The sequence below is a fragment of the Mauremys mutica genome, chromosome 11 (assembly GCF_020497125.1).
Source record: "Mauremys mutica isolate MM-2020 ecotype Southern chromosome 11, ASM2049712v1, whole genome shotgun sequence".
Classification (NCBI taxonomy): Eukaryota; Metazoa; Chordata; order Testudines; family Geoemydidae; genus Mauremys; species Mauremys mutica.
In genome coordinates, this window is record NC_059082.1 from 12,053,827 (window position 1) to 12,075,584 (window position 21,758).

General features: G+C 44.5%; 1 protein-coding gene across 1 annotated transcript; it reads left to right on the forward strand.

Annotated features, from left to right (window-relative positions):
* Positions 1-294: 294 nt before the first annotated feature.
* On the forward strand, positions 295-20,229 carry FAM174B (family with sequence similarity 174 member B). The gene is made up of 3 exons (XM_044979252.1): positions 295-643; positions 13,712-13,843; positions 19,579-20,229. The coding sequence occupies exons 1-3, from the start codon at positions 342-344 to the stop codon at positions 19,580-19,582; spliced, it is 438 nt and encodes a 145-aa protein (XP_044835187.1). The 5' UTR covers positions 295-341; the 3' UTR covers positions 19,583-20,229.
* Positions 20,230-21,758: the final 1,529 nt, after the last annotated feature.

A 21,758-nucleotide genomic window follows, 5' to 3' on the forward strand; every position in this document is an offset into this window, starting at 1 on the left:
GCTCAGGGGTTGGGTTTGAGGGGTTGGGTTTGAGGGGTCAGTCTGCAGTTTGGCTGGGAGCTGTGGAATTGGGAGGGGGGGTCAGGGTCCCTCCCAGGGCTGTGTCTCTGCTGGGGAGGGGGAAGGCCCGCACAGGAGGCTGTCTCTCCCCCACCACATGGGCTGCACAGCTCGCCCCTTCCCCCCGGCCCCGCCCGCAGGTCCGGCCGGAGGAGGCAGGGCTGGGGCCGGCCGTGCAGGGAAGGGGCCGGCCGGGAGGCGGCGCCGCGCCGGGAGCTGCTCCTTGCGCCTAGGGCCGGGCGCGGTGTGGCAGGCGGAGCAGAGCCCGGAGCCCGGGCAGGATGCGCCCCGCCGTCCCGCTGCTGCTGCTGCCGCTGCCGGCCCTGCTGCTGCTGGCCGCGCTCCCCGCCCGGGGCCGCCGGGAGCCCCCCGCGCCGGGGCCGCCCCTGACCGCGCAGCGCCCCGCCAACGCCAGCCGGCCGCCGCCGCCGGAGCCTCTGGGCGCCCCCGGGAACCACAGCGGCGCCCAGGTCAGCCTGCTGCCCGCGCTGCTCCGCGACCTGTCCGCGCTCAAGGCCGCGGTGATCGCGGCGTGTGTCCTCAGCGCCGGCCTCATCGGCTGCCTGCTGCTGCGGGTCTGCAGGTACCGCCCGGGGCTGCGGGAGGGGCGGCCGGGCCGTGGGGGCGCTGCCCGCTGGACCCCGGGGGGGCTCCCCCACATGGAGACCGGGGGGGCGCTGCTCTCTGTACCCCCCAGGCGGGGGGGGCTCTTCCCCATGGAGACCGGGGGGTGCTGCTCTCTGTACCCCCTAAGTGGGGGGCTCTTCCCCATGGAGATGGGGGCGCACTGCTTTCTGTACCCCCCCAGGTAGGGGCGGCTCTCCCCCTATGGAAACCGGGGAAGCATTGCTCTCTGTACCCCCCAGGTGTGGGGGGCTCTCCTCCCATGGAGACCGGGGGGATGCTGTTCTCTGTACCCCCAAGCAGGGGGGGGGCTCTCCCTCCAAGTAGCCCGAGGGGGCACTGCTCTCTGTACCCCCCCAGGTGGGGGGGGCTCTTCTCCCATGGAGACCTGGGGGGACACTGCTCTCTGTATCCCCAGGTAGGGGGGGCTCTCTCCCCATGGAGACTGGGGGGGCACTGCTCTCTGTACCCCTCCTGTAGTGGGGCTCCTCTCTGTCCCCGGTAGCGCTAACAGTGAGTCTCTGCTGATGGTTTCCAGAGGTTTCCTGGGCCTTATGTGCACGTGACTATTAAGGTGAGTCAGTGCTGGGCTGACATATACCTTGAAAGCCCTTGATCACAGCAGCACTGTCACCTTTCTAGGTTGTGGGTGAGGATCTCTGGGATGTGACCTGAAAAAGTGAGTCCCTGACCAGTCCATGTAGAAGTTAAAGCTCTTTCTCTTAGGCCATGACTACCCGTACAGCGATGCAGCTGTACCGATATAGCTACCTCGCTGCATCACATCTGGTGAAGACACTATGTCGGGAGAGAGCTCTCCTATTGGCATAAAAAAAAACACCCCCTGCGAACGGCAAAAGCTATATTGGCAGGAGAAGCTCTCCTGTTGCCATAGTGCTGTGCCCACCAGCACTTATACCGGCGTAACTTATTTTGCTCAGGGGGTGGAATAGTCACACCCCTGAGTAACATAAGTTTTGCCAGTGTAGGTGGTAATGTAGACATAGCCTAAAGCCAGAAAAGCTGAAGTGCATCTTCCTCTGGAGTAAAGGCACCCAGCACAGAGGGGATGGAAGTGGGTGAGAAGGCAAGTTTTGGCCAGCCCCTGGCCTACTGTATGTAGTTTGTAAAATGTCCTAGATCCGCTGGCCAGAACGGGGTTGTTAAAATGGAAAATAGAATGCTTATACCTTTGAATTGTTTGTTCCCGTCTCTTTGAAGAGCACTATATATTTGTTCTCAAGGAAGAAGTATTGTTCCGTTTCGTTAGCTAAAACATGAATAAGCCCTTTTGAAATAATTGCCATAATATGAGTGTTTATGTGCTGTAAAGCATAGTGTCCAGGCGGGTAGGGCAAAGACTCGAGTTCTGACTTGAAAATAGATTTCCCAATAGTCCTCAATAACCTCTAAGTATCAGCTGCTGCCTTATGGGCCAGGTACAGTACGTCAGGCAGAACTCCCTGCCTTCCACTGCCTGGTATATACCTGGCACCCTGATTTTCCTTCCTGATTTTGGTAGACCGGGGTAGGCAACCTATGGCACGCATGCCGAAAGGGGGCATGCGAGTTGATTTTCAGTGGCACTCACACTGCCCAGGTCCTGGCAACTGGTCCAGGAGGCTCTGCATTTTAATTGAATTTTAAATGAAGCTTTTTAAATATTTTTAAAACCTTGTTTACTTTACATACAACAATAGTTTAGTTATATATTATAGACTTATAGAAAGAGACCTTCTAAAAAAGTTAAAATGTATTACTGGCACGCGAAACCTTAAATTAGAGTGAATAAACGAAGACTCGGCGCAGCACTTCTGAAAGGTTGCTGACCCTGTGGTAGACTATTTGAACATCACAGGGTTATGTCATTGTAAGTCCTAGAGTGAAGGAAATGCAGGGAAGCATATTAGGTTATGGAATTGCTTAACTGGGGGTAATTTGTTTTATCCAGTGTTCTTCAAGAATAACCCCCCTTCATTTATAGCATGTCTGCCTATTTGTGTGTGTGTTGCCTGGTTTTAATGATCAGAGAAGTGACAGGAGACTCTTGTCTATAGGTTTTGAAACTCCAGCCCTTATCGGTCTTGATCTCTCACATTTGACTCTGTTGACATCTCTTCTTGAACACCGTACTTTGGATAAAACATTTTTTTTTATCCATTTGTGTTGTTAGGAAACTGCTATAACTTTGATAGAGATACTGGAGGTGTCATTGAAAAACCCCAAACTTCCCTGAGTGTTTTTTCCACCCTCATTTTAAAACAAATTCAAAGCAGAAAAATGGGGTGAAAACATTACAGAGCAGTAATTTAGGTTTCCTTTGGTGCAGCAGGGAGTAGGCTCACTCTGTCAAGTTTTCAAAGGGTGTCTCTTTTGCATGCGTGTGCAGTTACCCAACTGGAGTGTACAAATGAGATAAATCTTTGCTTAATGCTGAAGCCAGAGTTTAGCCCTAGGATAAAGCCCAAATAAATGGTCTGGGTTCGGGCCGTGTCCCCAAGAATTAGGATGAGATGGCATTCTGGGCCGTGGAACCACTCTGTGGCCACTTGTGCAGCTGGAGCGCTACATTAGCCTTCACTGCTGCACAGTGTGGTTGGAGAAAACGGGGGATTGGTTAGTGGATCCAACCCCTTCCTTCCCCCTAAATCCACGGCATGTTGGGTTGATGGAAGCCTTGGCAGAACGCAGCTCTGCAATGTGCAAGAAGTCTGCATTTGCCTGGTGGGATCCTGGCATATTGTTTCTCTCTGCAGCGTAACTCCAGCAAATATATTGCATTCACCTCCTCCTCTCCTGTAGAGAGTGGGTTGCAACCAGGATGTGCTGAGTAACATTGTAATACTTGAAATCTTTGTATGATTAGAAAGCTGATCTCTCTGTTGGCTTGTTGCTGAGGCAGGAGAAAATAAACTTACGGTGTCAAACTGAGCCTTTCATATTACTGTTCATAAATTATTGTTTCTGTGGTGGTAGCAGCTACAGTTCCAGTTATGCTAGATGCTCTATGTACATACAAGCAACAAAGAATCCTGTGGCACCTTATAGACTAACAGACGTTTTGCAGCATGAGCTTTCGTGGGTGAATACCCACTTCTTCAGATGCAAGACATTCTTCAGATGTCTTGCATCTGAAGAAGTGGGTATTCACCCACGAAAGCTCATGCTGCAAAACGTCTGTTAGTCTATAAGGTGCCACAGGATTCTTTGTTGCTTTTACGGATCCAGACTAACACGGCTACCCCTCTGATACTATGTACATACAGTAAACGAAAAGTTCTAGTCTCATCAAAGAGTGTTTAGCTCTGGTTTGTTCACTCCTGATTTCATGGTGGAACACTACAAAACCTTCAATAGTTAACAGGAATTCTTTCTTACAGGTATGTGCAAAAGAAAACAACCTGCAGGGTTGAGTCATATGAATTGCTCTCTGGTGGTTGGTTGTTGCTTGTACAAGGAAGAAGTTGGGCAACGGAGGTAGTTGAACAGGTGTGTTTTGTGAATTCTTCCTCCACCTACTCGCAAACAGCTCTTCTGCAGTTACGTGGCTGTTCCAGCTAATTGTTACAGTTCTTCCCTGTTTCTGAGGTGTTAATAATTTTAATTTATTAATGCTGATGAGCAGAGTCTATCTGTGTACTGTTCTTAAAGGGTTCCCTTCTATAAGAGAACCCTTAGAAACTGAGACATCTCATAAGTCTGTCCCAGTGAACAAACTGCAAAAGATTTGCCAATACGTGTTAGTGACTAGCACAGCATAGCAAGATTCAATTTACCATGGCAAGTAATTTGGTTTAGGGGCAAGCAAATAAAACATTGCTTTTTTAAATCATTCTTCTCATCACTATCATCTGCTCATCCAGGCTTGCAAAGTTGTTGCGGGATTATACATCAGAACGGATATTAGGGACTTGGGTGGGTCAGACTAAAGGCAGCATAGTCTACTAGTAAAATCAGTATAAGGTGATCTAAATTCTATATCTAGCTCTTTCACTGACTGGGCTTGGGCAAGTTCAGCCTCCCTGCCTCAGTTTCCCCATATGTAAAAAGAGAAAGAAGGGTTGACATTCTTGATATTTTCCAAGGTAAAAAACCAAGCAGCAGAAAACCCAGCCTTTTGAGTCTTCTCTCCACATCAGGGGTGAACAAACTTTTTGGCTCGAGGGCCACATCCGGGTATGGAAATTGTATGGCAGGCCATGAATGCTCATGGGGTGCGGGAAGGGATGAGGGCTCTGGCTGGAGGTGCAGGCTCTGGGGTGGAGCTGGGGATGAGGGGTTAGGGGTGCAGGAGGGTGCTCCGGGCTGGGATTGAGGGGTTCAGAGGGCAGGAGGGGGATCAGAACTGGAGAAGGGGGTTGGGGTGCAGGCTCCAGGCAGCACATACCTCAAGCATCCCCCAGAAGCAGCGGCATGTCTCTGCTCCGGCTCCTATGCAGAGGTGCATCCAGGTGTTCTGCACTGCCCTGTCTGCAGGTGCCGCCCCTGAAGCTCCCATTGGCCACAGTTCCCAGACAATGGGAGCTGTGGGGGTGGCACTTGGGGCAGGGGCAGCGTGTGGAGCTCCTACGCGTAGGAGTCGGAGTGGGGACATGCCACTGCTTCTGGGAGTTGTGCAGAGCGGGGGCAAGCACCCGACCCCGTTCCTTGATGGGAGCTCGAGGGCCATATTAAAACGTCTGGAGGGCCGCAGTTTGCCCACCACTGCTCTACATCCTACAGAAGCCAAAGGGGACACAAGCCTAGTTATTTTAGAAAATTCTTTGCAGTCACCTTTACTGGCAAGCACTGCTGAGCTCTTCCATGCCAGACTCATTTAATCTGTACACATTTAATGTATGTGAGAGATTCCTGCTGTTCTTTTAATAAACACAGTGGGTCCCATGGAAAATGGAGCTTTCGACATCTATATGCAGTTGTTTATCTGACACAGCCTCTAGTGTGTAAGCAAAGATTGATCTGAGTTACAAAATAAGACAAGCAAATCAACAAGCATGTTTGTACCATTTCCAGCTTACATCTGGCAAAATAGTTTGGAGAGGAGTTCTCATTTCTGTTGCAGAAGAGAGATCACATTTACTCAAATGAAAAGCCTTTCTTGATCAAAATAAGAGCTTTGTTCACATCTATTTTTTTTTAAAAAACCCAAAACAAAGAACCTTGCAGAAACCTGTATTGTAGATTGCTGTTAAGCAGAATTTGTTGAAATCCAATATTTTATTAAACTGTCACTATGAAATTACACTGGTTTGCTGCAAGTAAATTATCCCTTTAGATATGGATTGTTGAGATGACGTGAGTTAGCGGGCAGATATTTTATCACAGGCACTGGCTTGTGATACTTACATCCTTGCTTTCCAACATACTGTTTTCTTTTATGGGTGCTTTCAAAGATGACCTGTTCTTCTTCCTCCTTAGAAGTGTTCTGATCGGAGTGGACTTGTGGGGGGCCCAGTGGAGTAGAGCTTGGCACCGCCGTAAGGGATCTGAATTCCAGCTCCCTCTCTCCTGGACTGCTCAAGACTGCGCAGGCTGTGAAAGTAGCATGGTCCACAGTAGCAGGCGGCAACACCTAGTTTGCAATAGCAACCTTTTCTGGCTGACTCAGAGATGCACCTGGAAACCACTTTAAATGGCAGGGGAATGGAGTATTTTCTCGGCATCACGTGTGTGCTGAGTACCTCCTTCTCTCCCACTCTTAAGCCAAAATATCCTCCATGACTTGCCAAATACTTGCTACTTCAGCGAGTGCTTCTCTCCATGTTTTGATTTCTGTTTTTTTTGAATCCATATTTTCCAACTGTCTCCCTCTTCTCCACTGATGTCAGTGCAGTTACTCCAGAGGTGAATTAGGCCCCTCGCTTACTAAGTAAACTGTCAGGGTTAACCAAACTCAAAAAGGAAATGAGGGGTCAGAAACTTGGTTGTCTGTGTTGGTTGATGCGGAAGCCACTGGGACATTAGATAAATCTATCAAGTTTTTTTTTTTTTTTTTTTAAATTAGCAAACTGCAACTGTGGTGTCACCGTGGGGCAATAGGCGTTATCAGCCACGGTCAGTAGTGTTTGCAGTGAACTGCTGTAAAGTGTGGAAATGAGTAAGACTCAAGCTGGATGTGAGCACTATTTACAAGGTACAGGTCTGCCTGTTGAGAGACACGGTACCCACTTAGATAACAATAATATTTTGACCAAAATTACCTCTGGTCACATCACTGCTGTCTGAGCCTCAGATTTCTCTACCAAATCCCATTATTTTTAGATAGCTTTCCCGCAGGCCTACCTCTTTTATAGCTGCAAAACTGGCTACATTGCTATGCTTTAGGAGAGAGATTTAAGTACATTGACTCATCACCTAGTCATAGGTTACAGGATCTGGTTATCCTACCTTGTTGGGTGGTGCTCTGTACACCTAAGGCTCACCTACACTAGAAGGCTGAGTTGACTAAGTGTAAATTGTTTTATAACTGGTTACTGTACAATACAAAAAAACCTTTCTTCAATCCGTGGGCAGCTAGCTGCCAGCTACTGGAGGGAAATAGATCATTTTGAAAACAGGCTGGATAAAAATCAAAGATTTAAAAAAAAAAATCACTTTTTTAATTTAAATACAAGTTTATTCTTTCAAAAAAAGAAAAACCAACCCCCAATTTGAAATTGACAACCTATGTTAAGACCTAAACGTATTATAATCTATTAAAATAATTTCAATTCAATAAGTAAAATTAATACACATTTGCTGCTGAGCTTTGAAGAAAGTCAGACCACTGAAATGGTGAAAGTCACTGGTTGAATACCTGGAACCAGAGTTTAAAGTGCTAGACCAGCTTTCGACAGCAGTCGCCTCTTCTGCAGAGAAAATATGTTCTTCATTTGAGTTTATTCAACTTCAGTTCAGTTTAATGACTAGTTCAAAGTTAAGAAACCAATTGGGAATTGAAAAAGCAGGAAAGCTTGTTTTCCTCTGCCAATCTGAATATAAACCTAGGTGTGAAAGGGTGAGATCTACTAGTTCTAAAATAGTAAAGGGCATAATGACCAGAAACAATCAGTTCAATTCACTATCTATGGATAATATTGCCTTTGTTTAATAAATAAGTTAGTTCTAAATACAAAACATGTTTTGATGAACTTCTTGATCCTTTTTTCTTACATAGACAGCACATTTAAGGCTTTTTAAAATTTGATTAGAAAATGCCATTTTTGTGCATTTTTAACTGAATTTGAATTTCCATCCAAATAGAGCTTGGCACATCACAAGTTTTTTAAAAATTCAAATAAGAATGTACCATTTTCTAACGTAATAAAAATGTAAACATTAAGAATCTAAATAAATGCAAGTTAAATGTGTACAGATATGGTGTATCCTCCTGGTTAGCAAGAAGCAGTCCCAAAATTAGAGTAAAGGCTATATTTAGTTGCAAATCAACATGTTTTACTGGTTAGCAATCAAAGAGAATGAACCTATCTTTAAGAAAACAGCTAAGATGTACAAATGCAAAAAACAATTCAAATCAGTAATTTAAATCAAGGCTTCCTGCTTGCTGGTTTAAATCATGATGAATATCGGTGGCTTAAATAGCTTTGATTTAAAATCAGTCCACCCTGTTTGATAGACTATTATATGAAAAAGAAAAAAAAAACAATAAAAAGCCAAGTATCATCCCCTACCAGAAACCCCTCTTTAGATGTGTGTGTTTTATTGGTCAAAGCAGGAGTCTGGCTTCCCTGCTCTCTTGCTTTATGAATTTAGGTAAGTCACTTAAATTCTCCAAGCCTCAGTGTCTGTAAAATGGGGATAATAGAAATATTAGTCTCATAAGACCAACTATATTTGGAAGTGCATGTTGGTCCCAGTACTATATATACAGTATGCAAATCCAGTCTTATTTTAGTTACTTTCAGGTACAGCCTTTTAATTGAATCATGGCAAGATCTCATTCAGATGTTCCTGAAGTTTTTCACAACCTTCTTCCCAGCCTCCAAACCTCTTATTAATAGTTAGCGCAGTTGAACAAGATTTAAGTTGAACAAGAGCTTCTGTTCTCTGTGGTTGAGTATGTTGCATCTCAAGAAGCTGGTTGTTAGAAAAATGTGGCGTGTCAGTTCATTACAGCAAAATGAATGCCTGCCTGAAAGCATGCATGAGGGTTCATCTTAATAGCTTCTGGTTTAATTTCAGGGTTTAAAATGATCATGTGAGCAAAGAAGCCTGGTTCAATAGAAAATGGTAAAATGTCAGCGGTATTAATGAAGCTCTCATTCAGTGACTTGTTATGAGTTTGGAGTTCTCTTAGGTTTATTATCTGGAATCGTGTAAATGTTGCGGGAGCCAATTATTGCTAAATATGTTGGTCCCAATTCATTCCTGGTAGAACTTAATTGGAGCTTCAACAGGAATGGATTCAGTCTATTGTTTTTGGTGGAATTACGAATGAGAAACACGCTTATAGGAAAGGATAATTTAATCCCCCTCCTACCTTCTCATGTCTCTCTTCAGGAAGTGTTAATGCTGGATTGAAAGCTCTGAGACCGTTCTCTGTGGGGTCAAGAGAAGTGTTATTTCTGAGCATCAGGGTTGTTGACTAAAATAAATTGGAGGCTTAAAGTATATAATGAACTAGTGAGTTGACTAATGCATTTCTCCCACCACATGATGCTTCAGTAAGGAGCATGAAGTGCTACACATGACTAGTGTTTGACCAAAACAGCCCCTGGTCAAAAGACGACATGAGTCATAAACTTTCTCCCTCTCTCCCAGCCAACTTTTCATTTCCTATGTTTCAATATTGAACACCCCTTCCCTGAGCTGTACTGAAACGTGCAGGCAGTGCATCCTTGTTCTTATGGAGTCGAGAGCACTGTCATGGAGGGTGATGTCTTGTGCGTTTAACTCGTAAAGAAATATGATTGCACGGGGATAGGACTGATATGGGTCAATAACTCATGAGCTTTAGGAGCTGGATCCTCCTGAGTGGGTCCAGTTGGTCTTGCCATTATTCTCCTTGTTTTAAATACATTTCATGCCCCCTAATCCTGCTCTTGTTAAAGCTAATGAGTTTCTTGTTGGCTTTAACATGATCAGTAGTGGACCCAAAATGAGAGGGTACTGGCACTGGCTACAGCTGTTTGAAGCTTGTGAAGATGCTAGGCAAGCTTCATAGATTGGTAAATGTTAAGACCAGAAGGGACCATTATGGTCATCTAGTCTGACCTCCTTCCTAACATGGAACAATGAATTTTGCCTACCCCTCCACAGCTCTGCCAGTGCATTTCAGTCTAGATCTGCGGTGGCACCTTCCGCTGTTGTAGTCCTTGGACACCCCCCCGGCTCTGCTGGTGTACTCCTGTTATAACTGGAACACCTGCTATCTCTTGGTATGCCCCCCAGCACCTGCTCAGCTCTGTGGTGAGTGCATCTCCATCCCGACCACAGCATCTTCTGATCAGGTCTGCTAACTTTAGCGGAAGCAGTTTGAGGTGTAGAGACTAAGCATGAAAGCATTAGTCACTTTTAACTTTTCATTGGAAGTCAGATATCCTGTGCTGAAAGCCTTGTGAATGAATACCCTTTACCACGGGGTCTTTCATGCAAGGGGTCTTTGATTTTATCAGTATGCAAGGAGTTTGCTCTAATTCAGTGGTTCTTAACCTTTACTGCATCCTGCACCTCTTTGGCTCTCAAAGGGGAGGGATAGCTTAGTGGTTTGAGCATTGGCCTGCTAAACCCAGGGTTGTGAGTTCAATCCTTGAGGGTACCATTTAGGAATCTGGGGCAAAAATCTGTCAGGGACAGTACTTGGTCCTGCTGTGAAGCCAGGGGACTGGACTCAATGACCTTTCAAGGTCCCTTCAAATTCTATGAGATAGGTATATCTCCATATTTAAAAAAAAATAAATTCTCATACCCCTTATCAAAAATCATTGAAGTAGGTCTGTTCTTTAAACTTAGATATATTTTTTGGTTGGTTATTACAGTAATTGTTAAAAAATGTATAACGTTGTTAAATACATACGTGTGATGAAACAAAGTAGTTGTACTTAAGTGTCTGTGCTTAATTTGTGTTTTCGATGATTTACCTTCTAAAAAAATCTAGCATGTCTCGCACCCTCATAAAGGGCATCTCGCGCCACCAGGGGGTGCGTGCACCCCAGGTTAAGAACCACTGCTCTAATTGCTTCCCCTAACATCCTTTCTTGTTAGTCACCCAAACACATTTGTTTTATTAAACTAAGCCAGGGCCTGTTCTCACCCATGAGTCCTTATCATGTTCTGACCCTTTGGAACAGGTCTCCAGAGGCTGTGAAATGTTTACATTCCCTAGTTCCTGTCTTGTGCTACTGTGCTCATACTTACAGTTGATATGTGGTATCTTGTCCCACCCAGTGTGTAGTGTTTGTGTTTTTTCTTTCATCTCGTTATTGCTGATTAACGAGATACTATCAGGGATAAGTATGTCCAGTGCTATAGGAAACAGATTGGGCAAAAATCCATCTGAAGAAATCATTTAGTATGTGGGTGGGAAACTTGAAAGGTTTCCATTTAAAGATAGTTTGTCTCAACGTTTTTTGTTGTCCAGACAAAAAAAATCCCCTAGGTTTCATAAACAAGTGTGTGTGTACTGGCTGTTGGGACTGCAGGTTAACAATAATGATGTTAACCAAATACATCGGCATTAATTGAAAGAAGAGAGAATGAAAGAGCCTTTGCCTGTTCCATGACAAGATATCTGCACCTACATCTCAGCTAAATCAGAACATTTCTACAAAACTTGTTTTCCATTTTCCATCCGGCTTTACCGTTAAGTGTCTATTGTCACATTAGTGAAAATGACTTTGAAAGTTCTCTTTACATGCTAACTAAATAGAGAAATAGAAAACTAGGACAACTCAGCCACTGGCAATTAACTGTCTTTAAATAATACAATGTTCTTTTAGTAGTTGCCCGAAATAAGCTGTATCTGCCTCTGTAGGAGATGAGAACTGATGTCTTACAGCAAAAGTAGGTCTGATTGCAGACAGAAAAATGGCTTGTTCTTTTAACATGCAATCCAACGTAGCCTTGCTAATTCATGTGCACACATGGGAGATTGTTTTGTCATGGCTGCTCACTTACTAATTCAATTGTAGAATGTGCCTCATTCACCTTGAGGAATGTGCAGTTTAGTTTTAATGGTGATGACACTTCATATTGTCTGAGTAAATGTTCTCTTGTACAAGCAAAGCTTTCCTTGTAAGATGAGATCTCAACACATCACTTTTCTCACTGCATCACTTTGCTGTTAGGTCTTGGATGAAAAGTGGAGTGAGACTGCCAGGTGTTTTTGTGAGGCTTATCAGGTGTTTGGTTAGGAAGGCCCTACTGGGTGGGGTCTGGAATGACTTGTTTTAACAGATGGGATAATAGAACAAAACACTCTGCTCTGCTTGATGTGATACAGCACAGATTGTTACAGTGTAACTTGGACCATGAGAGTTTCTTGACATTTTTTATGCAAATTAGTCCTTAAAATGCTCAAGAAATGAAAATTGCGTTACCCAAGGTCTGAGGCTTGCTTTACTTAGTCCTGGACCAATGCCCCAAAATGATGCTCTCCTCAGAGGCCAATGACAGCTTTTACATCAGATATTTCTTGATCATGCATAGAGTTCAAGGCCAGAAGGGACCCTATGATGAGCTTATCTGACCTGCATAACACAGGGCAAAGGATATTCCCCAATAATTCCTGCATCAAGCCTATATCTCTTGTTTGAGCTATAGCATATCTTTTGGAAAGATATCCAGCCTTGGATTAAAGATTTCAAGTGATGGCAACCCAAACTCATCTTGTGTGATTTGTCAGGGTGAGACTTCTGGACAGCAGGAATGTTTTCATGACCTGTTAATGCTCCTGGACTGATAGTTGGAAATTCTCCAGACATTTGGCTGTCCTCTGTTATCTTGTAGATTTTCAATCTGATTTTTTTTAATAAAGGGTTATAGGAGAAATAGTCGGCATTGTGTTGGATAAACCATTTCCAGAGTGCAAGCAATTACGCTAAGCTCTTTGTTTCTTCCCCATATCCCCCAAAAGATGGTCATATTGCAGCTTCTTTATTTAAATGCAATATAAGTGAAGCATAAACCAGTGTAACCAACACAAACCCAGGCTTATGTCTGAGCAGAGTGAGACCTTGGGTTAATGGATATTAAACTGTGGCATAAAAAGAGCCTGTATAATACAGGTGCTTTGAGTTAAAGAGACGGTGTCAAGTTAAGTACCATATTCTGTATCATTTTGGTTTTTTAAGTCAAAATTATTTTAATATAAGTAGATTATAGAAAATGAGTCTAACGAGTAAAGGACGCACAGGTGTATAAGCATCCTTGCTACAAAAGAAACTGAACATTCTGCTAGAGCGGAAGGACATTGGCTACACCTAAATCTTAAACATGGCCAGGGATTTTTCATGATGCTTGCACAGTAGTGAGTATAAAATTGGTCAAGTGAAACTACTGGCTGTATTAGGGAGTGTCTGGAAACTTCACTCTGGTGTCCAAAAAAGGTAGAAGAGCTTGTCCACTCGTAAATATTACCTCAGATGCACAGTCCTCTTGTAACTCTTCTCTGAACCCCTGTCAGCTTGGTAGACATTGAGTCAGCCGGATTGCCGTGATTTTTCTCATCTAAAGATGTTAGTTAACCTGTCGCTGCCTCCTCTGATTAAGCCTCTGTCTGACTTATTGAGCATGGCAGCAGGGGGCTCTGAGCTGCCGTGCCAGCGATTTGCCCTGCACACCAAAGGATCAGTGGCTGTGCCTCAGAAACTAAAAGACTGACACTGATCTGGATTACAGCTGACAGGAAATTGAGCTCTTCAGTGATGGGGACAAGTGGTGGAGAGGAGGAGGGACTGGCTCCACAGACTTTGCGTCAGGGTAGGTCTCAGCAGTCCGGGCTGTATATAGAACAGGTTGGTAACAGCCCACCCCAGCCCTTCCTCTAGGGAACACTTTCAGAATGAACCCCCCCGTTTCTTTGTTTCAGGTCTGGCAAGAGGATTAAGAAGACAAGGAAGTACGACATAATCACGACCCCGGCTGAGCGAGTAGAAATGGCCCCTCTGAACGAAGATGAGGATGATGACGAAGACGCAACAGTGTTTGATGTGAAATACAGGTACTGACGTGGGTGGGTCTTGGTTAAAGGCTGCCTCCTGGGTTCTGTTAACTGGGTGGACGGCTCTTCCTTCCTGCACGCTCACAATGCCTTGTCAAGGCTAAGCTCCTTCTCTGTTCTTCCCTTCAATCCACAAAAGCTCCACCACTCTCCTATACATGGTTCCTGCACCTGAAATCCAGTCTGCTATGCATCCAACCGCTCCTCCTTAAAGCATGCAATTTCCAACAAGCCTAAAAGCCCTAGTCCTCCCTGCAGTAAAGTGCCAACAGAAGAGATGTGCCCAAACAAACTATATAGAACTGACAAAGGTTAATGGGCTGAACTTCCCTGCTCAATCCTTTGCTGCTTGTTGCATCCCATCCCTCATCCTTCCTCTGTATGTTGTAGCTGATTGGGGAAGTTGCATTCTTCCTGTACTCGTATTTGTGTGTACAAGCGCTTAGCTCGCATCTGGTGCTCTTCATAAGCAATCTATGTAGGGTCAGGCCCTACCAGTCTAGAGCTGCTTCTCTTCCCCCTCGTGGTCACAACAGTGGCTGTGGAAAGTTGACAAGCTTTCCCTAATGGTCTCTTATTTGGGCCTCTCTGGGTCTGAGGCATGCTGGCGGGACTTGGTGTTGGGAAGCTTGCTTTGCAGATGCCTTTGCTGTATCTGTTCTGTGATAAACAGAGGGTTTCAGTCGCCAGTGCTGTCAATCAGGCCCCACTCAGTAGCATAAAATCATTACCATGTTTTTTAAAAAAGTGTTTGACAGCCCAAAGTTTTCAGTGCCTGCCCTGTTGGAGAATTTATAGCAGCCTCTCAGTGCAGGCAGGCTCTCGGACTCTCCGATTTATGGCGTCAATGTATTTGAATCTCTTATTTTTATTTGCCTCAGAGTGGTGACAGCACAAGAGTCATGGTTCTCATCCAAACAAAGACAGCCCAAGATCTGTGGCGCTTCAGCTAGGAAAAGCTCTGCTAATGATAAGGCTGCATCTGAATCCAGGCAACTCATAATTAGGAGCTTGTCAGAGATTTGCTCATGTCCTCCCTTTGCACAAATGCTCACCCACACGCTCCGAGTTCTGGAGATGGGGGAAGCGGTGCGTTCATTCCAAGGGGCACTTAGTGGGCACTTAAGCATATGGTGCTGTGTTTTGCTTTGGTAATTTTCAAAATAACGAAATACACCTCTGCCTGAAAGAGTTAGTTGGGGATAGGGAGCTGGCGAAGAATGATGGTGAGTCAGTCGTTTTGAGATTTGTAAATAAATAGCCCCCAAACCAGAATAGTTTCTTCTTCCCCTGACTCTTTTCTTGGCCAGCTGTCAGAGCTCCATATAGACCGTCTGTACTGCTGCTCATCCCCGATTAATCATTGGCTGGTCTCTTGGCAGAGCTGCTGTTACCACTCCTCCTGGGCTTTCACCAAGGCAGTTGTGAGAGGTGTAGCACAAACAGACGCTAGATCAGGACAACAAGGACCTGCTTGCTGTTAACACAACCTTTGAGGGGCACGCAGGGTCAGTGAAGTAGGATACTTAAAATGAGAAATACAGCATTGTTGGACGGGAAACCAGTGCCTGTTACAATGTTTGTATTGCAGTTGTGCCTGAAGACTGTCAGAACTTGACCTACTTCTGCTCTGACCGCTTCTATTGCTTCTCCACCCTCCTTGATGAGTTCTGGAGAACTTCCTTTGCAGGCATTTTGGGGCAAGGTTGGAGAGATTTTTCCTAGCACAGTGAAGAGGAAAATCTCAGGAAATGGTGGTGCTGTGGGAAAATGCATCCAGTAATAAAACATTGGGCAAGCCCATTGGAAACAATCTGACTTGAGAGTCGTAGCCATGTTTTCTACTATTATTTTTCTTCTCCAGAGCGTGTTGTACTGCTGCTTTCGCAGAAATGAACTCAGTCTTCTTGGGATCCCTTACAAATGCAAATGGGCCTTCACTAGTCATAGGTACATATACACATACACACACTCCTTCACTTTGTGTGGTACTTACAGTAATACTTACAACGGGATACAACAACCATAGATTTTGTTCACCATCCTGTACCTCAGTTTTCTTTTCTTTGGTCTTGTGGAAATCCTAGTACAACAGATAGCAAATTCTGCATTTTCAAAATGCTTTGCTTCTTCAGGGATGTGGGTCCTGTTCTCTAGCAGTACAGCCCTAGCTTATGGGGAGTTAACATCAATCCCCTAGCAGAACTGAGATGGGGAGAGGTTCTCTGAGGATTTGCACTCTTCTTATTAACAATCTTAATGGCATTCGTGCTGTGTATTAATATGAAATTACTCTTCTGATTTGCCTGCTGTTCTGAAGCCCTAAATAACTAGCATCAGATTTTGGGTTCATAGACTAAATCTGTATTTAACATGTAGGCAAGATCTGTTTTTACATCTCTTCTTCACTTGCTTCTATATTTTGGAACATAATTGAGATTGTTCTCCCCTCCCCCCATGCAAACAGCATTCTAACTGCAAGCTAATTGCTGCTTAGCTGTGTAGAATCAGCAGCAGGGGAGAAGTGGCACACAAGTCTGATTGTTTTCATGCAATTCATTTTCTTCGTTTGATGCTTTGTCCTCATCTGCAGTGGTTTCTAGCCCTGTGCATGCCATTGAGAAGTGGCAGATGGTGTAAATTGGGCTGCTGTCTGAAAGTTACTTTAGGATTCCCCTGCATCTTTAACATCTTGCCACAGCGGTTGTGTTGGTAAAATCCACCCCTCAGGCTGTGCAACAGTGAACAATAACCACCTTTCAGCTGCATAGCTGGCTAATTAGACCACTAAAAACCTTAACCAAACAAAATCCGGTCTATGGCTATCTTGTCTGTGGCTGCTAAAGCCTGTGACAAAGACAGAAGTGTACATTTATTGGATTAGATTCTCCTGCAGTCTCAGGAGCGGGAAGTGAAGTGGTTCTATAAACATCTTCTCTAATCCAGAGAGCGCAGCTTCCGTGTGACAATAGTCTGAAAAGTGTAACACACAGGCTGCCATAAAGCAGAGATGCAAAACCACTTGGGAAATAACACATGCTTGAAAGCCTCATGGAAACCATTACTAATCTGGAGTTGTGTTTTTGTATTTTTTTTTTTAATAAAAAAAAATTACACTAAAAATTCAAGAATTGACTGGCAGGTCTGAGAGGATGGATAATGAATGTGGAGCCTTTTGTTTCATGATCACTGATTCAAATCCAGCCCATGCTGCTAATGACCAAAAGTTACCACCATTTAATAGCTCCGTGGCCTGTGTAAAATTAATTTGTTGATTTGCTTCCTGGTGGGGGGCTGGTGTGTGTGTGTGTGTGTGTGTGTGTGTGTGTGTGTGTGAGAGAGAGAGAGAGAGAGAAGCCAGCATGATAAAACTAATGGAGAAACCCATTACGTGACCAGGACAGGTAATACCAGTGAAACATGGGCCATGGCATTGTTGGGGTTGTATTAAGGTGCACCTTTGTAATGGTGGGAGTGGAAGACTGGGTTCCCACCATCTCTGGACCCATCTATTTTCCGCCTTTTAAAAAAAAATTACTCTCATTTAAACCTCCCACTCTTGTTTGCGAATTTAGTACTTCCCACCAACACAGGGAGTGGAAACTTTCATAGTTTTCCACTAGGATTTGCCCCCCGTTTGTGGGGTCCTTTGTTCAGTAACTTCTGTGCACTCCTCGTAGCCAAGAGTAGCGCAGGGAAGTAGAGACGATGGGCAACGTGCAAACGCTTCCAGACTCCAGCGCAGAGCTCCCTTTCCTTGTCTAGCAGTGTAACTAGAGAAAAAGTCAATTAAAACGCTAACAACACGAACTGTTTCTCCAAAGGGAATTAAAAATGTTGGGTTATTAAGATTATTAATTGTCCTCTATCCCAGTGGGGGAATTTCATGTCAGCTTCTCCAGAACACTTTAAAAAAAAAAAGTTTCTGAACAAATACTACACTTCATGTCCTGAAGGATGTTTGCTGAATCCTTCGGTCCATGTTGAAATGCAGCTGCTTGTAGGGTAGAACATTGTAGCCATACATTACTTCCATTGGTGAAACTTGTCCAGCTGGACCTATCATCACTGCAAGGTGCTTGGATCCCACAGTGATGGGCGACATAAGAACCCAGGATAGAATAATGGGAGGGATGGAGGGGGACTTGAAGAAGCAGAATGCAAAAGCCAGAGATGGAATTTTGAAGCCAGGTGTCCGAGATCCCCTAAATAAATACTTAAAACTACAAACATTTCCTGGGTCTGATCAAACCCTCCACCCCTCTCCTAAAATTAGCTGATATTCTTCTGTTTTTCAGTATAGATGCTCATTTTTCCTTTTAACAGCAGCAGGGAAAACGAGGCGTTTTAGAAATGTGGTATCTTCCAAAGAGTTGCCTGGTGATAATGTTGCAGTTACATATCTGGGGTGCTACAGTGAGTGAGGGGGGCTTTTGTTCAACTGTCAGTATAACTAGCTTCAACCAGAGCGCAGTAGTGTAAGTAAAGCATAGGTGAAGGTGTCCAGTACAACCTGCACCTGGGTGTCAGGGAGTGTGCAGGACTTGGAGCTAAAAAGGTTAGTGCCACATTAGAAAGCCTGGACTTACCACCCTCTGCAAAATGTTCCTTTCATGAGGCAATTTAAAACATCTACATCAAAATTCTGGGGCCCAGAGTCCTTGCTGTGGCTAAGTGGTATGGGGCCTTCTTATCTGTAAAGAATGCAGAGTATATTATATTAATCGCTCTCCACAGAATATATCCCTGCCAGAGCTTAACTTGCATGTTCAGCCTAGACTGGAGTGCTGTACTGTGTGCTTGTTACAGCAAGGTGTTTGGTCTCCGGAGAGTGGCTATAACAGATTTCTTGCAAGTGAAGGCCGGAGGCCTTTTTTGAATGATGCTAGGTGAATGCTAGGCTGTTTAAATGTGTATTTTTTTCCCCCAGCAGGCAAAGTAGGTAAAGGTTCTGTATAAACGGAGGGTATCATTTATTCTCATGTGAAGGGATGAAAATCACAGTAACTCATTCAGTTGCTTGCTATAAATACAACAAATTGCCTGGAGCGTTGGTGCTGCTCTTAAGGGTTTCCTTGGCCAGGTGCTGCTGTGGATTGCCAGTGCCAAGGGGCCAAAAGGCATTTTTGAAGCCCGTGTTCTTTCCCCGTTGGGCTAGATGTGCTATGAAAATCAGTGCTGAGCACAGAAGCTCCTTGGCTCAATATGCATAAGTGCTGCAGTTGTACCTAAAAGTTCTCCTGACTCTTGTCTACTGTAACAACCCTTGGTGAGGCAGCTGCATCTCTTCCCCTTTTTTTTACCTCGTGAGTGGGTGCTGGAGGGAGGGGAAGTGAGGGCTCCAAGAAGAAAATGGTCTGGGTAGCATGCAGAAGGACCCCAGGTGAACTGGTTGCTTGGGGAAAACTTCCTTTCTCGGGGGATGTTCTCAGCTGTCCCATTCCAGGAGAGCAGCCCTCTCTGTTTTGTACTGTGGCTGTGATTGACTTCATTTTATCCCTGAGCTTTGCCTGTTGCTCAGACTGCTCTGGCTAATTTCCACATGCAGAAAATCAAGTCTGTGACCAAAATCACCACAGAAATCCACCCCTGCTTGAGGAACCCAGTGGTGGATAGTATAGTTGTTTTTTGTTTCCCCCCCTTGTACGTAAATTCCCATAGTTGCATATGATCTATTTAATAACAAAGCTTCTCTGACAATACTAATTCTTTTCCCTGGCTCTCTTCCTTGCCAGGTAAAGCTGTTCCATGGATCGCTGGTTCCCTGTGAGAAGTCAGTCAGCTGTCGAGAGCCCTGCTGAAGCCTTAACTGTGAAGGAGAAGCATTCATCTCTGCAATATTGAAACCAAAACAAACATTGGCTCTTCCGTGATGTTCTTTATACAGCACACGGCAGCGGGGTGTTTGATTCTCTGCCCAAAATATCACTATTAAACTCCTAGTTTCCAAACTTCCACAGTAGAATGACCTGAGATCCTCCTCGTAGACTCTGCTCTGTTGCCTGAAGAGGCTGTGGGGTTGGTAAAGCATATGGGGTGGCTACGGCACTGTGTATAGACTTTCAGCACTCACTGGTCCAAATACATTTTGTAAAAGGAGGGAAAAAACCCCCCAAAATCAGCCCCCAAAAGACTTTCTTCTCTAAAAGCTGAATCCGATACTTTTGGTCTCTGTTAAACAGATCTTGTGTTTTAAAGACTTGGAATTGTATGATCCTGGGCCTAGAGAAATACTTGCCCGTCTGATGAAGGCTGGTGGCTGAAACTGTGCTGAAATGTTACAGTGTGTGTGGTGTTGGGTTCTTTATTATTATTTTTTTATTTTGTGACTGTTGTAAAAAATTGTAATGACTTGCTACTGATTTTAACAATTGCACTAAACCGTCCTATAATGATGTACTCATTTCCCAATAGAACGCTGGTCAGACTTACTTGCATAACATGAGACCATAGGGAAGCAGAAAAACTAGGCAAATACTGTACTACAGGAATCTTGGATTAGAGGAAATAGATATTTTTGTAATTCCCCGCCCTTCATAGGAAGTAAGACACTACATTTTTTGCTATCTTGTGTCCTCTTCTGCCAATCAAATTTTTAATCAAACTTTTTACAAAAGATCTGATATGCAGTTGTTAAATTGCAGGAGGAGAACCCTAGCCCTACCCCCGCTTAGAAGCATTCATACAAAGAATCCTATCTGCACCAAACTGGAAATTCCCCCCGCCACCCCGCAGCTGGCTGCCAAATCCTATATTACGCTTAGATATGTTTTTCCCCTTGCTACCTGCAGTGCTTTACACTGTGGAGGGTAGAGCTGTGGGATGGCTATTTAGATATTCTAGGTTGTTTTTTTAATCTAGGCTGATTGAGATCATAGTCTGAGTTCTGTGCATAAATTTGGTGCCATTCTTTGAAAGCTCTGTTGAGTTCAAAGTTATTAGCATAGTTGCCCTGTTTTATGGTGTTTCTGAAAAGCAGCTGCAGTTCTGATGACATATTGCTTGACATATTGACTCTCACTGTGTGTTCTACCAATATTTATGTCAAATACCCTTTTACTTTGGGATTTTAACCCATCTGGAATCTCTCTTGCCTTTATGATGTTAAAATTACCTCCTGTTTTGGGAATGTGCCGATATTTGCTTGGTGGGTTGTGACTGCTAAGAGTCTGTTGCAAAGCTGCCTGTGTAATGACTGCTCAGAGGCTGCCCATGATAATGCATTCTGGAATTCTTGATTTGTTATCATGACAGTAGGTTATACTACTCTCACTTGTTCTCACTCCCAAGGCTTGCACCCTGAAACAGCCTTGCATAGATGCTGCACTCTTCACTCCACTCTGGCTCTTTGCAAGAAGGCCTCTGTGTTCTGCAGTAGCCATTTGCATTGACACAAGCAAAATTGTTGCTGTCTTCTGACAAGCATATAGTGCAGTTTGGTGGTGTCCCTCCGAGTCCTTGACTGATGTAGCCCCAGCATTCTAAATTCCTTTCCCCTCACCGTCTGCTAAATCAGAGCCTTTTGCCACTCCATGTTTCCTCTTTAAAGTGTAGCAATGGTCAGAAAAGTGACAGAGTAAGATGTTCACCTTCATATTCAACAGATCTACTTCCCATGTGTCTGATTTCATATCTGCTTGCTTCATTGGCCTGTGCATTTTTATTCATATTGACTATGCAGAGCTTACACAGCTCTGGAAGAGGGAACTGGATTCCATTCTGCTTTATGAATCCTTGGCTAAACTTTTGCGTTCCAAGGGTGGAATTGTTATTGCTAGTGACAACATGATAGGCAGAACCCAGCTGCGTGTTCGGATCCCAGGTGGAGTTTCCAGCACTGGCAGTTAGCAAAACTGGCCTCTGTTGACTTGGAGCACATTTGCTCTGGGAGACAGAGAGAATGCAAAGGAACCTC